This window comes from Peromyscus californicus, unplaced genomic scaffold (genome assembly GCF_007827085.1).
Source record: "Peromyscus californicus insignis strain IS unplaced genomic scaffold, ASM782708v3 Scaffold_12__1_contigs__length_115047231, whole genome shotgun sequence".
NCBI lineage: Eukaryota > Metazoa > Chordata > Mammalia > Rodentia > Cricetidae > Peromyscus > Peromyscus californicus.
This window is the reverse complement of record NW_026294413.1, coordinates 64,129,242-64,143,272: the sequence shown is the minus strand read 5'-3', so window position 1 is coordinate 64,143,272 and position 14,031 is coordinate 64,129,242. Positions and strand designations below refer to the sequence as shown.

At 45.2% G+C, this 14,031-nt stretch overlaps 1 protein-coding gene across 5 annotated transcripts in view; it reads right to left on the bottom strand.

Annotated features, from left to right (window-relative positions):
* Positions 1–14,031, bottom strand: part of Atp8a2 (ATPase phospholipid transporting 8A2) — a 563,932-nt gene that overhangs the window by 142,528 nt on the left and 407,373 nt on the right. For all 5 annotated transcript variants that reach the window (XM_052733058.1, XM_052733056.1, XM_052733061.1 and 2 more), the window contains exons 31-32: positions 1,626–1,687; positions 1,376–1,432 (exon numbers count right to left, since the gene is read on the bottom strand). In XM_052733058.1, the coding sequence (XP_052589018.1) occupies positions 1,376–1,432; positions 1,626–1,687 (119 nt within the window). The remainder of the gene's footprint in view (positions 1–1,375; positions 1,433–1,625; positions 1,688–14,031) is intronic.

Sequence of the window (14,031 nt, the reverse complement as noted above, 5' to 3'; positions counted from 1 at the left end):
CTCCTTCTCCTCTTCCTCCTCCTCTTCCTCAGCTCTAGTCACTAAAACTTTATTCTTCACTTCTGTGACACAAACATCTTATGCCTCTTTAAGTTGCTGGCCTCTTTCCTTTGTGCTCTTAATACAACCCTTGACTTCTCTCTTCACAAACTACAATCCAATCCCTCGGCAAGCTCTGCCTTCCGGGTTCTAGTTTTAAACTAGCACTTCTGTGGGAGCCCGTTCTCAGGTTCCTCGTGGCTTTACCCAGCAGGTCCGCATAGAGGATGATTAGGACCACGGGCCTGAGTGCAGGTGTCTGGGATGGTCTGCACTTGGCTGTGCTGGGGGAGGAGGTCTTTTGCTCCACCCCTTGGCGTCTCTATAAAAACCCTGGGGCAGAGACAGTCGGGGCTGTTGGAATAGGTTCCAGGCCCTCTCGAGGCTATCCTTTATTTTCTATCTGTTTATCTCCGCAATATTCTCCACAATAAATCCTTCTATCTAATATTTCCTGCTGCTCGCACTCAAGAAAACTCTGGGGAACTGTGGGGGTGGTTGGGTAAACGCCCCACACACTTCCATATTCTGACACTCACTACCTCTTCCTGCAATATTCCAGGCTAAGCCGCTATTCCCACCTCCTACCTGCCAACACCCTTTGACAGATTTCCCGGCTCCATGGTGACCTTCCATCCTACCCCAGTTACTTAGTACCAGAGCAGGAGGTAAGTGAGCTACAGTCACACTGTGGCAGACAGACACTGTGAAGTGTGGTTCTTATCCCATCTTGGAAAGAACCAAACAGGAAACGGGATGCTGATAAAACAAACCCGGGATAGCTATGCAATTTGGTATCCTTTAATCATGAACAATCGTTTCACAGAAGTGTGCTTTAAGGATTCAAAATGTGAGACTTTAGGAGAAAAAACAGATGACAAAACTCTGTGCCACAATTCACCCATTCATTTAAGGATGCACACAAAGTCAGAGGTCAAGAGACTGCCCAGGAGTGCCAAGGTAGAGTCATGTGCAAATACTACATTTTCTGACTTGTTCTTCTGCATTCTCTCTCTCTCCCTCCCTCCCTCCCTCCCTCCTTTCCTCCCTTTCTTCCTTTCCCTTTTCCTCTCCCCCATCCCCTCAGTAATAATGAGAATTTTCATTTCAGGCAGGTAATAATCAGTAGCTGTAAGCTGGGCTAGGTGCCGAGCAAGTTAAGCACCAGGAGAGGTTGGATCCCAAATTGCCTTCCTAAAGAGCAAAAACAATTTTTACTTGCAAAATTTGAAATAAGACAACTGTATAGTATTTCTTGTTTCCCCAAGGATTAAATGGAAGTCACTGCACACAACTATCTATAACGGAGAAAGAAATAATTCCAAAGACAACTCACTTTAGTCCAAGCTGTTGTCTCCAAACCTGCTTTCAGACAAACTGTTACCACAACGTACTGTGAAGAGAGAAAAAAAGAGAGAGAGGAGTTTTGTATGATGCAAGTATTTCTTGATCAGTCTGAACTTCAAGAAAGCCTTAGCCCATAAAGACGTGGAATAAGTCATTTTAATATGGGGAGCCTTGTGTAACTGGGGAGGTATAACCCTCATGAGTGCCCTTTAGGAATGGCTCAACAGTGCTAAACTTACCGTGTAAACAATATTTCCAACAAACAAGTAGTCTGTGGCGTGCCCACTGGCCAGTGGAGTATCTAGAAAACAAAGAAGACACTGTTAATATCTAGAGGCTACAGTACAATCTGTCTTCTTTTTTTTCAGAACATAGAAAATGGAACAGTAGAAGTATCTCTCAAAGCGTGAGGTCATTTCAAAACCGACTCCTTCGTGATTCTAAAGGTCCTTTCTCATTATAATGGGATTGTTTTTCACTTTATGTGTCCTTCAAATGAATAAAACAAAATCAGATGTTCAAATAAAACTAATGGTTGATTTGCATTGAATTTATATATTTTTTTAAACAAATTATCATTTGGTCTGCTTGAAAACAAGTTGAACAAGGACCACCAAGGACACATCAAATGCCTCAGCTCTAGGACCTTCTCAAACCTTTCTCTTAATATTTGCTGAAGTGGGACTGGGCAGCATCAAAGTAAGCGCAAAGTGACTGACTCTATTGGGGAGATATTCATGGTTCTTGTTCTCACTCAAGCGCCTGTGCTCTGGGAGTGAAAGTGATCCAGTGAGAGGTGTTTCACACAGCTGGGACTTCAAAGCTTCGTCTTCTTTCTTTCTTTCCAAGGGCGGATCTGCAAGGTCCCTAGAAGCCATGGAGCCAGAGAGACTCTGCTTGGTGACCACTCTGGAAATCTGACTAGGATCCCAGGAGTGCAAAACAAGTTTAAAATCAAGAATGGCTTCCCATCTCCTTCCCTCCTTTGCACTCAGGTTCAGGTGTGTGTGTGTGTGTGTGTGTGTGTGTGTGTGTGTGTGTGTGTGTGTGTGTGTGTGTGTGTATGATGACGACAACACACAAGCTAGGTAGCAGGGATTGCTGTGTGAACACTTCCAGTGAAGCTGCTGCTATCCATGAATATTTGGGCTGACTTACTCAGCTAATCTGTTGAAGATTCTGTTTACTTTCCTAAAAAGGTGTGATAATCAGGTTGAGTTCTAGGTGGGTTCTGGTAGTGGGTGGGTCCCTGGATCAGCTCTAGGGTATAGCTTTGCTCCTGGTCCTGAGAAGTCAGTTTGCGACCAGAGGAAACTTAAACACAGAGTGGTGGGCACCAGGGCCACATTAACGACATCCAGGAACTTCCATGACTGCTGCTGAGGTTGGAAGAGTTACACTAGGAGATCAGAAAGGGATTCTATCCCAGACAGAAACAGAAAGCTCTGGAGACTGATGGGAGAGGTGATGAAGAGAGGTGAGAAGGTGAGGGAAGAAGTCATTGAAAGTAAACAGAGAAAGTTGAAAAGGGAGCAGCTCAATTAATTTCAGTAAGTCAATAAACTGGCGTGAGCCGAGTATCCCTCATCTGAAAACCTAGTCTTAAGTGCTTTGGAATCCCATGGAAGCCTTTTAGGTTTTGGGTTAGGGATAGTCAATGAGTGAAATCTATGCTAATTATTCCACAGTTCAAAATCTTTGAGCAAGCAAATGCTTCTGGTCCCAAGCCGGGGACACTCATCCTGCCCTTACACACAGCCATTGTAAACTGAACTTAGAGTGTCTATCACTAGTAACTGAGTCTGAGGTTATTATAAGAGTAGATGCAGCACCTTAAAGACATACTCCACTAAGGGTCACGTGAGATTAGACAGGGGTTGTTTATTTGAGTTTAACGAAGATCATAGCCATGAAAGGAGGAAGCTCAATCTTTTATGTACTCAAATCTATCTACTCTATGCAAGGCATTGTGGGAACTCGGAAGAAAAGGCTCCAGTCTCCATGGAGTCTGAATGACAGTCGGGGAACAGAGCATACACAAATGAACAAATGGATATACAGTCAGCTAGAGAAAATTTAAGATATACTGTTTGAATACAGAGTGGCCAGAGATGGTTGTTTTAGTTAGAGAGGTGACCCGGAAACAGATCAGAATGATAGAGAGGAGTTAGTTCAATGATCATCAAGAACAGGCTCCTGGGAAAGAAAAGACGTTGTTAATCTTAATTAAAACAGTGTTTGATGAGCTCACAGTTCATCATGAGGACCAGTCTGTCTAGAAATTCAGGGAGCGAGCAAACAGTCAGAGGCCAACAGACGCAGGCTGGACCAAAGAGTCCTCACTTCTACGGTGGTCAGCACTGATGAAGCTGGAGGCTGCTGAGCCTGCCACGAAATCGTTTGGAGTATTCTCAAAGGAATGGTGCAGCTCCTGGGTGAACAGAACAGGGAGAATGACAAAGTACAGTGCCAGTCTGGCAGGGATGGCAGTCAGCCATGCAGGTGATGGAGGGTGAAACCGGCAACAGCAGAGTTACGTATCCACTGTGGCAGCCACTAGCTCCGTTTAGTTGTTTACCTTTAAATTAATTGAAAAAAAAAATCCCAGAGGCTTGGGAGGAGAGAGAGGAGAGAATGAGATGTCATTTAATGAGTTCCGAGTTAAAAGTTTGAGGTGATGAAACAGTTTTGCAAACAGCCAGAACAGCAAGCTCCGCGCAACTAGTGTCTCTGACTTGCATACGTAAAATGGTTAAAATTGCAGAATTTACTTATGTCTGTGCCTATGATCACAATATAAAATTAACAAAACATGATCACGGGGCCAAAGCCAGACAACCTTTACAATAAATGGAAGCAGTGCATCTTTCCAGCCCCAGATTTAAGAATGATCTCAAGAAAAGACACCAAAAGTACGGTGACAAACCAGGACCAATTAGACTGGATCAAAACTTTTATGCTTCAGAAAATGAGAAAAAAAACTAAAGAATGGAGAAAACACTTGCACATTATGTGTCTGATAAGAAGCTTGTGTCTAGGACACAGAAAGAACCCAACAAACAACCTAAAACTTCTCAGTATGAACCTGGGCAAAGGATCTGAGTACATATATTAAGGGAAGACACACAAATGACTAACAGGGATTCAGAGAAACTCAACATGATTGGGAATAAAGAAAACAATCCCAGAGCCACTTGAAGAATCACTTCATACCCACGAAGATGCCAATAACAAAAATGACAACCAAGAGACAGAGAGTCAGAGAGCCGGGCAGTGGTGGCGCACGCCTTTAATCCCAGCATTTGGGAGGCAGAGCCAGGCGGATCTCTGTGAGTCCAAGGCCAGCCTGGTCCACAGAGTACCCAGAGAAACCCTGTCTCGGGGGTGGGGGGAGAGAGAGAGAGAGAGAGAGAGAGAGAGAGAGAGAGAGAGAGAGAGAGAGAGAGAGGAGGAGAGACCTATAATTGTTCACACACGGCTGGAAGCTGAGTAAGCTGTGCAGACATTTTGGGAAACTATTGGCACTTCCTAAAAAAGAGTGTGCACATTTATTACATGACTCAGTAATTCCCAAGAAAAATGAAAATGTGAATGAAAGACAAAAGCTTATACATGAATGTTCAGAGCAGCATTATTCACAACTGCTCATGAAGTCTAAAACAATGAGCATCATTATTCCCTATCCACAGTAGCCTATTCAGAGTGCAGATGTCCATCAAGTGGTGAATGCACAAATAAATGTCCATCACTCAGTGAGTGGTGCATCAATACAATAGAGTATTATGAAGAAATAACAAGGAATGAAGTGTGGGTACATGCCACGATGTGGATGAACCTTGAAAGGGGAAAGAAGTTAGGATAAAATGTCCAGGGGGGACAGACCTACACAGACATGGTGCAAGCAGCAGTTGCTGCGGGTTTGAGGGCCGGGTGACAGCCTTTGGGGGTGACGAAGCGTTTGAAAGTTGATGATGATGATGATGATGATGTGGTGGCTGGGTTGTGTAATGGAATTATACCTTGAGATGGGAGAATTGTACAGTGTAAATATAGAGACACAATTATACAACGACGAAGCTGTTACAAAGACTTCGTTCCTTAGCCACACTGGCCACATTCCAAATGCTCAGAAGTTGTGTGTGGCTAGTGGCTACTGTCCTGGGCAGCAGAGACATGCACCATCTCCCCCTTCCTTCAGTCCAACTGACAACTCAGGGCAAGAAAGGCCACACCAGGGGTACTGAGAAGTGACAGAAACTGGTGAATATTTTAAAGTAGGGATGGCAGCATTTGCTCACAGTTTGGAGGTAGAGAAAGAGGGAGGGTGAGGAACCTCAGCCTGAGCAGTGAGGTAAACAGGGTCACTGACTTGTGATGGAGACCAGCAGTCTGGCCTTTACCACAGGGAGACTGGCCAGAGGAGGAGCCCATGAGGACCTGTAGTGGTGTTTTCAGTTCACAATAGGAACGGCCAACACAAAACATGACTATGTACAAGAGAAGGAATTTGGTAAATGAGGCAAGGGAAGGAATGAGCTTAGCAGGCAGATCCTGGTCATGAGAGTTAGGAGGTGCTGGTACAGCCTGCCTCTCCTACCCTAGTACTACTGGAAGAGAGTGTTTTAGATTTGAGGCTGAGCCCTACACGCCTCATTTCTAACACGGAGGTTTCCTATCAGGGACAGAGGTTAAAGAGGAAGATGTGACAATGACCGAAATGACCCCCAAGTTTTCCCTGGGGCAGGAAATGTATGATGCTCTTAGCTGTTAAGTCAGCCCCGTGCACGTAATGGCAGAGGTGCCAGCCTCAGCTCTCCTCCTCTGCTAGGTCCAGATGGATTTCCCAGTCTATCCATCCTGTGTACTCACAAGCACCGAGACTTTTAACTGAGATGAGCAGTGATCTGGAGCCTTGATGTTCCATCTCCACTAAGTCCTGGGGAACCCAGAAAAACTCTGGCCAGGTGGGAGAGTTGATGGAGAGGAAGACTAAGCCCCAAACTGAAGCCCACAGTCCTGGTCTCACGGCTTCTGTTGATGTTTGTTTGTTGGGACAGTCCCCAAATACTGGCATTACTGACACACACTGCCACATCTGGCCTGATGGTTGTTTTGTTTCTTTTATCTCTGGTGGGGGTGACAGAAGTCAGGGATGTGCACATGTTAGGCAAGTACTCCCCACTGAGGTCTACCCCCAGCCATTGCTGTGTTTTGGAGACAGGGCATTGCTGTAGCCTCACCGGCATCAAGCTTGTAACACTTGCCTCAGATTCACTAGTATTGGAATCACAAGTGTGCAAACCACACTCAACTTTCAATTTCCTTCAGTATCAATATTTCCAGTGCAGGCTGATTCATGGACTAAAAGAGATTTAAAAGTGCAAAGCATTTATCTAATATCTATTATTATCTAATAATCTAGAATACAGTCCACATTTTATGCATACATATAAAATAAACAGGAGGGACTAATCTGAGAGGAAGGAAGACTGCCCTGAGAGAGGAGGGAGGACTGCCCTGAGAGAGGAGGGAAGGCTGACCTGAGAGAGGAGGGAAGGCTGACCTGAGAGAGGAGGGAGGACTGCCCTGAGAGAGGAGGGAGGACTGCCCTGAGAGAGGAGGAAGGATTGACCTGAGAGAGGAGGGAGGACTGACCTGAGAGAGGTGGGAAGACTGCCCTGAGAGAGGAGGGAGGACTGCCCTGAGAGAGGAGGGAGGATTGCCCTGAGAGAGGAGGGAGGACTGCCCTGAGAGAGGAGGGAGGACTGCCCTGAGAGAGGAGGGAGGATTGACATGAGAGAGGAGGGAGGACTGCCCTGAGAGAAGAGGGAGGACTGACCTGAGAGAGGAGGGAAGATTAACCTGGGAAAGGGGAACATTCATTATCTCTATTCCTAAAGCCTACTATATGATTTCCACGAGGTGAACTAAAAAAAGTCACCTTCTTATATGCTTGGGTTGACGCTGCTGAGTCACATTTAGGTTGATGTGCAGCTGAATGTGACAGACCCACACCATGATGATGCTCAGGCCGTACACAAGGGAGAAAAACTCAGCCTCTCTGAGACATGGACAGTCTGAGGTGTCAAGAGGTGCCCAGCAGGCAGCTTGTGAGTCTGTTCTTCCAGACACACATTGCTGGCAATTTTTACATTGGGCTCAGGGACCAGCATAATGTAGGCTTAGACAAATGAGGTCTGGAGGCAGTCACTACAGCAGACTTTTGTGGACAGCTGGGACAAAACCACACTGGCTTCCGTACTTAGTAGTAACAGTCCCTAAAATGTTTGAAAATAGTGGTGGGGAAAGCCACAATTTATAAGAAAAGTATGTCTCATTTTCGGAACAGAAAGAACGATCAGGGAACCTCTTTAGAATATTCCAAAGGGGGAAATGATGATACTTCACAACGATGCAATGGCAATTAAATGTTCATTAAAAACATCACATCATTACCCAGCCAAGCCACAATGGTCGGGAATGGCTCGGACAAAAGGCAAAATGTCATAGCATGGTGTTGTATGGTCAAAAGAGATACACATGTACAGTACTTCTGTTGGAGTAAGAACCAGGGGACAGCTGAAGGGACAGCCACAGGCATCCTGTCCTGCAGAAGGCATTAGGGAGGAGTCAGGAACACCGGCCTCTTCTCCTGCCATAAGAGCGTTTGCCAAGACATTTTGGTCTGAATGGATGCCAAGTCCCTGCTGCCTTCTCTTCCTCTGCTTCGAAACTTCCAGCAGAACAATTTCAGAGCAGAGCAGACTCCAGACTCTCGGGCGGGCCCCCACCCCCTGCATAAGCCTCTGGGCCTCTTAAGATTCCAGAGGCTCAGAGAGGCCACAGACAGCTCGCTACTCCCAGGTTTATATCCAGGACAGAGATAGTGTCCAGGATTCAGATAACTTTTACAAATAAACTTTCAGAACCGAACCTGCGGACATGGCTCCACTCTCGGTATCGCCAGCACCAGTATTTCGCTCCCAACTACATATTCATAAAGAGAACATGTATTTTCTCCCCCGACTTTATAGAGAGTGGTATGAAATGTTGGAAAGGACTCTCCAGAAAGAAGGGTTTATACAAGTGTTAGCGATTATGATTACATTCACGGCAGCGCTGGGTTAAGTTCCTGGTTACATAAGCCTTTGGGTTCTTACTCTTACCATCTCAGCTGGATGAAGTTAAGGACACAGAACTCAAATTTCAATACCATTCCCCCCTTGTGTTTACTAAAAATAGACTTGAAAAGAAAAGTTAAAAATGAGAGAAGGTAAACTTGAAGGTGACACCAAATATCAGTATGGCCACAGACAGGTTTTGTTTTTTTTTTTTTTTTAATCTCCAGTGCACAGATAATGGACATCCCCCAGCCTCTGACACCTGGATAGGGCCCCTGACAAAATCTTGCCAACAGTTATGAAAAGAAGTGAGAGATCCGTTCAGGAACAAACAGCCCTTCTGATTCTCTCCGCTAGTGTGGAAAACTGAGGGTGAGCTCAGGAACTGTGTACTCAGGGGAGCCTGTGGTACTGAACCTGACTACTGTTGGCACCAGATGCAGTAATGCATGCAAACGTGGAAATCACTGCCGTGAAGGGAGGCACTCACACTCAGAGATCTCTGCGTGGGAGAGCAAAGTACCTGGCCTTCAGTCCATTTCCTTAGTTCATATTGGCTATTCAAAAAAAAAAAAAAAAAAACCCTGCAGTCCTCTCTAAGCACAAGAATGACTCTGAAAAGCTCTCCTTGTGTTAAACCCACCGGTAGCCGTATCAGCCAATAACAGATGGAGACAATAACTTTTATGTTATCCTCTATCTGCCGAATGTGTGATCCTCACACAGATGAAAACAGGTGGCTGAGACCCTCCTCCCTCAATCTTTCACAGACGGAGCCATCTCTTTGCCACCAAAGGAGTATGTGCCTGTTTCCTTGGGAAGGGCTATGAGCTCAGTCAGCTTGCCCTCTTTGAGTAACATACTAAGGCCTATCATGAGAATGTGCGTGGGAGCCAAGCCAGGCGGCCCAGGCTTGTAATTTCAGCTATTTGGGAGGCAGAGGCAAGACTGAATGTTCAAGGCATAACAGAGTGAGTATAGAAACTAGAGTCACTCTGATCAAATTATCAAGATTCTACTTCCAAATTTAAAAAAAAAGTAAAAAGAGGGTTGGGGATGTGGTTCAGCAGTAGAGAACTTGCCTAACATGAGCAAGGCCCTGGGTTCACTCAGTACCACTCCTAACAAAAAGGACATAGTCTGTTCACTTGATAGACTAGAATGATCATGACTTTTATGTTGTTTAAGACTTCCTTACAATGGAAATCATAAGCCAGATATGTCCACAGGGAAATTTCATGGAGGATCCCATTAGAATTTGCAGGAGCTGAGGGTGAAACATGGGCTAGAACCTTCAAGGGTTCTCAGAGAAAGACATGGTTAAAGTGCTCTCAATATGTTTAGGCTTGGGAAGTCTGAATAATGTCAGCAGATCTGGACCACAGGAGTGTTCCCCGGTGCCTGGAACACTGGCCTACCTGATCTGAGGAGGAGGAGTACAAGTGCATTGAGTCTGATGAGGAGATGCCTGGAGGTCTGTCTACCAAGGGCTCATCACCAGCCACCCTCAGGGATTAACTTGCCCTGGAGGAACAGCTTCTCCTGGATCAAGGCTTAGAGCCAGAGTGCCAAGAGCACAGAAAACATATAGTTAACACACCCCTGACCAGTGCATACCCTTGACCAGTGCACACTCCTGACCAGTGCACTCCTGAGTGGAGTGCATCCTGGCTGAAGATACTCTCTTGAACTTCTTTCCAAACTACAAGAACAGTCTCTTGGAATGCTGACTTACACTCTTTTCTTCACTGACGTGTATATATGCCTTCCTCTGGTCTACTGCCACATTCTCAGAGTGTCCTTAAGGTCTGGAAGGTTAGATAGATATTCTATCTGACCTGGGCCTCCCTCTTCAAGTCTTTCCTTGCTGTGAGTTCCAGGAGAGAAGGGGTCACGTGTTATGTGCATCTCTAGTACTTAGGAGTCCCTTGGCCTAGAGAATGAGCCCATCCCTGTTTTGCCTCATAAAGGAGTGCAATTGAATTTAGGAGCTCACAGAATGCTGGCAGACTTGCCTAAATCCAGCTCAGTGTGAAACAAGTCTTTCGGGCCTACAGGATGCACACTGGAGTTCACAGTAACAGTGGCAGTCATAACTACTGTGGACTAGCGTGGTCAACAGCGTCATTTCATAGCATCTGGGACAGGCCCGACCTCACAGTGATAACACATTTGTTAAAGAGGCACATAACTGCCTTCTCCAATGTTGAAAAGTGCTGTTTCTTCATCAGTGTCAATTTTTATGTATCTACATGCTACAGTTTCTTCTTAAAAGTGAGTCCACTGTGGACTCTGGGAAACTGAGGTCAATATTGGAGTAGTTCTCTGTTGCTGTGATAAAACATCACAACCTACAGCAACCAGGGAGGAGCGGGGAGGAAAGGGCTTATTGGTATACAGGCTCTGATTGCAGCCCATCATGAGGGGAAGTCAGGGCAGGAACTGAAGGCTTGAACCTGGGGTTCGGAACTGAAGAAGTGAGGGAATATTGCTTACTGGCTTGATCTCAGGCTCACATTCAGCTCCCTTTATTATACCTCGGGACCACCTGCCCAGGGATGGCACTGCCCACAGTGGGCTGGGGGACCTCCTATATCAATACTTAATCAAGAAAAAAAACCCACAGTTCTCCTTACAGGCTACCCTGATGGAGACATTTTCTCAGCTGAGGTTCTCTCTTCCCAGATGATCCTAGCTTGTGTCAAGTTGAAAAACCAAACCAAACCAAACAACAACAACAACAAAAAACAAACTAACCAGCACAAATATTTTAATGGAAACTTTCTCTTCTGGGAAGTGTATTCCTTCTTCTCATTTCTCCCTTTATAAATTTCATCAAGGAAAATCAGAAAAAAAAATTTTTCAAATGAAATTAATTTTATGTTCTTTGGCCAATAACCACATTCCACTTCAAGGAGGGCTGTTCAACTGTATAGACTAGAGATGCCAGCAGAAGCCAGAGAGCAGCCAACAAGGCCCTTGAGTTGTGGGACCTGAGATGGGGCCACCCATAATCTTAACCTACAGAAACTTTCAGATCAAAGGGTGGGGGCTTTAGGTAAATCACATTGGGAGCTTGATGGTGGGACAATTGAGAGAAATCTGATTTACCGACTTGCCCAAGAGGAAAAATTTATTTTGAAACTTGGAATGAGTGATCACAAACTCCATCAACAAGACTGCTTTGAAAGTCTATCCAAAACCATGCAAAAATAAGCAAAGGAAAAATTCTTGGAAACATTCTAGAAAAATGAATGACCTGCCCACACCTTCTCAAGAGTATTTCTTCCCTAGATCATATTGCCCTGACAGAAATGAATAGGGCTGGCAGGCACCTGAGCCTTTTGCCACCAGGGAGTGGTTGGGAGAGGGTTTTAGAAGGAAACTCACTGGTTTTGTGACGTAATTCATGTGGTACCATATGAAGATGCAAAGCCACTCTAGAGACCTCAGTCCCGGTCAAGCAAAGGTTCCTCAGGACTGTGATCAGGGGTGAGGCTGAGGAATGGCTTCAGGAAGCAGCCGAGGAAGGAGGAAGGCAGGCCTGGAGATGCCCGGAGCTAGATGGGGTCCTTAGCTTTGGAGAGAACCCAGGACTGTTGCAGATTGGGGCCATATTCCCGGACTCTTGGAGATGGAGAGGTTGCATGTTTCTTACTTTTTAAAAGGTTTGTTTTATTATTATGATTATTTATTATTATGATTACTACTATTATAATGATCTTAATCATGGATTTATTATTATTATTATTATGATTATTACTATTGTTATCTTAATTGTGTGTGTGTTTCTTTCTGTATGGCTTTGTATATGGGAGAGTGGGTGCCCAAGGAAGTCAGTGGCGTAAGATACCCTGAAGCTGGAGTTACAGGTGGAGGGAGGGAGGGAGAAAGGAAGGAAGAGAGGGAGAGAGGAAGGGAGGGAGGAAAGGAGAGAGGGAGGGAGAAAAGGAGAGAGGGAAGGAGGGACAGAGGGAGGGAAAAATAGCTCACTTGTATTTAGGATATTAAATCTCTTTCTGGATTTTTACCATTGACATCCTACCAAATCTATCCATCCAAATAACATGAAATATACAGACACACATGTACACATACCACCATCACCACCACCACCATCACCACCACCACCACCACCACCACCACCACCACCACCACCACCACCATCACCACCATCACCACCACCACCACCACCACCACCACCACCACCACCACCACCACCACCGGCAGCAGCAGCAGCAGCAGCAGCAGCAATTCATGTCAAATCTCTTGCCAAATCCTGTGTTTCTCTATAAAACAGTCTTAATTAGTTATAAGCTAAGTGTTATGACACAACCCTCCCAGCTCCAGTCCTTCAATAAGAAAATGTCTCCCTGCATGTTGGTGACCCAGTCCCACTCCTGCTTTTTTATCTCACCACCCCATCCAGCCACCATCCTTCCCTTTATACTGCAGTCATCCTGCAGCCCAGCCTTCCCCACAGAGTGCTGGACATGTGCAGACACATTCTCATTTACAGGGACATAAGGCTTGAGGAGGGGAGGAGGAGATGCCCAGTGATACTACAAAATACCACAGACTGTGACAATCAACACGAAATTATTCCTCACAGTCTAAGACCAAGGTGCTGGTAGCTGCTGAGGGTGGCAGGGGCTTCATTCCCCACAGAGGGCTCTTCTTTCTGCATTTGCATGCACTGGAGGACACATTCCCCAGTCTCTTTCACAAGAGTACAACACTCACGAGGGCTCTATTCTCATGACCTTGCCACCCCATGGCCCCACCTCCTACATCATCTTGGGGGTAGAATTTCCATATAGGGATTTCAGGGAACTACAAACAGCCCATTTTCCTATCTTCTGCCATTCCTGAATAACTGAATCCTGCTCAGATCCACACCTAAACCTAAGTTTAAAGGCCTCCTTTAAAGGTAGTAATGACCCAAATGAAATGTATTCCTAAGCTCTGTGTTCAGTCATCCTCTGTCTGCACTTTACTTAAGATAGTTATTTTCTACCTTGTACTAGAATTTTCCATGTTTGAAGCTAACTTCTTCACTACAGCATAAACTCTTAAAAGGAAAGACACTCAGCCTACATTTGTACATTTGCCTTTCCTTTGTAAAATTACATTCATTATTTATTTTGTGTGCATGTGGAATGTACACCACAGCAAGTGGAAGTCAAAGGAAAAACTGTGGGAGTCCGTTTTATCCTTCTGACATGGGGGTTCAGGGAACTAAACTCAGGTCATCCAGCTTGGCAGCAACCACCTTTTACCTGCTGGGCCAGCTTGTTGGCTCCTGAACTTATATTTCACCCTTGAAATCCAGCATAGTTCCTGGGTCATGAAAACATGAATGCATATGGTCTGTGGTATTAATAACTCCTGCTTCTAACTAAGTGAGAAACTTTACAAAATTAGTTCAAAAATAGTCATTGACTTTGTTAGAGAAATCAGATCAAGAAGAACAAAAATGATCCCTATGCCGACATACCTAACGTCTGTCATTGAGCTCCCTCTG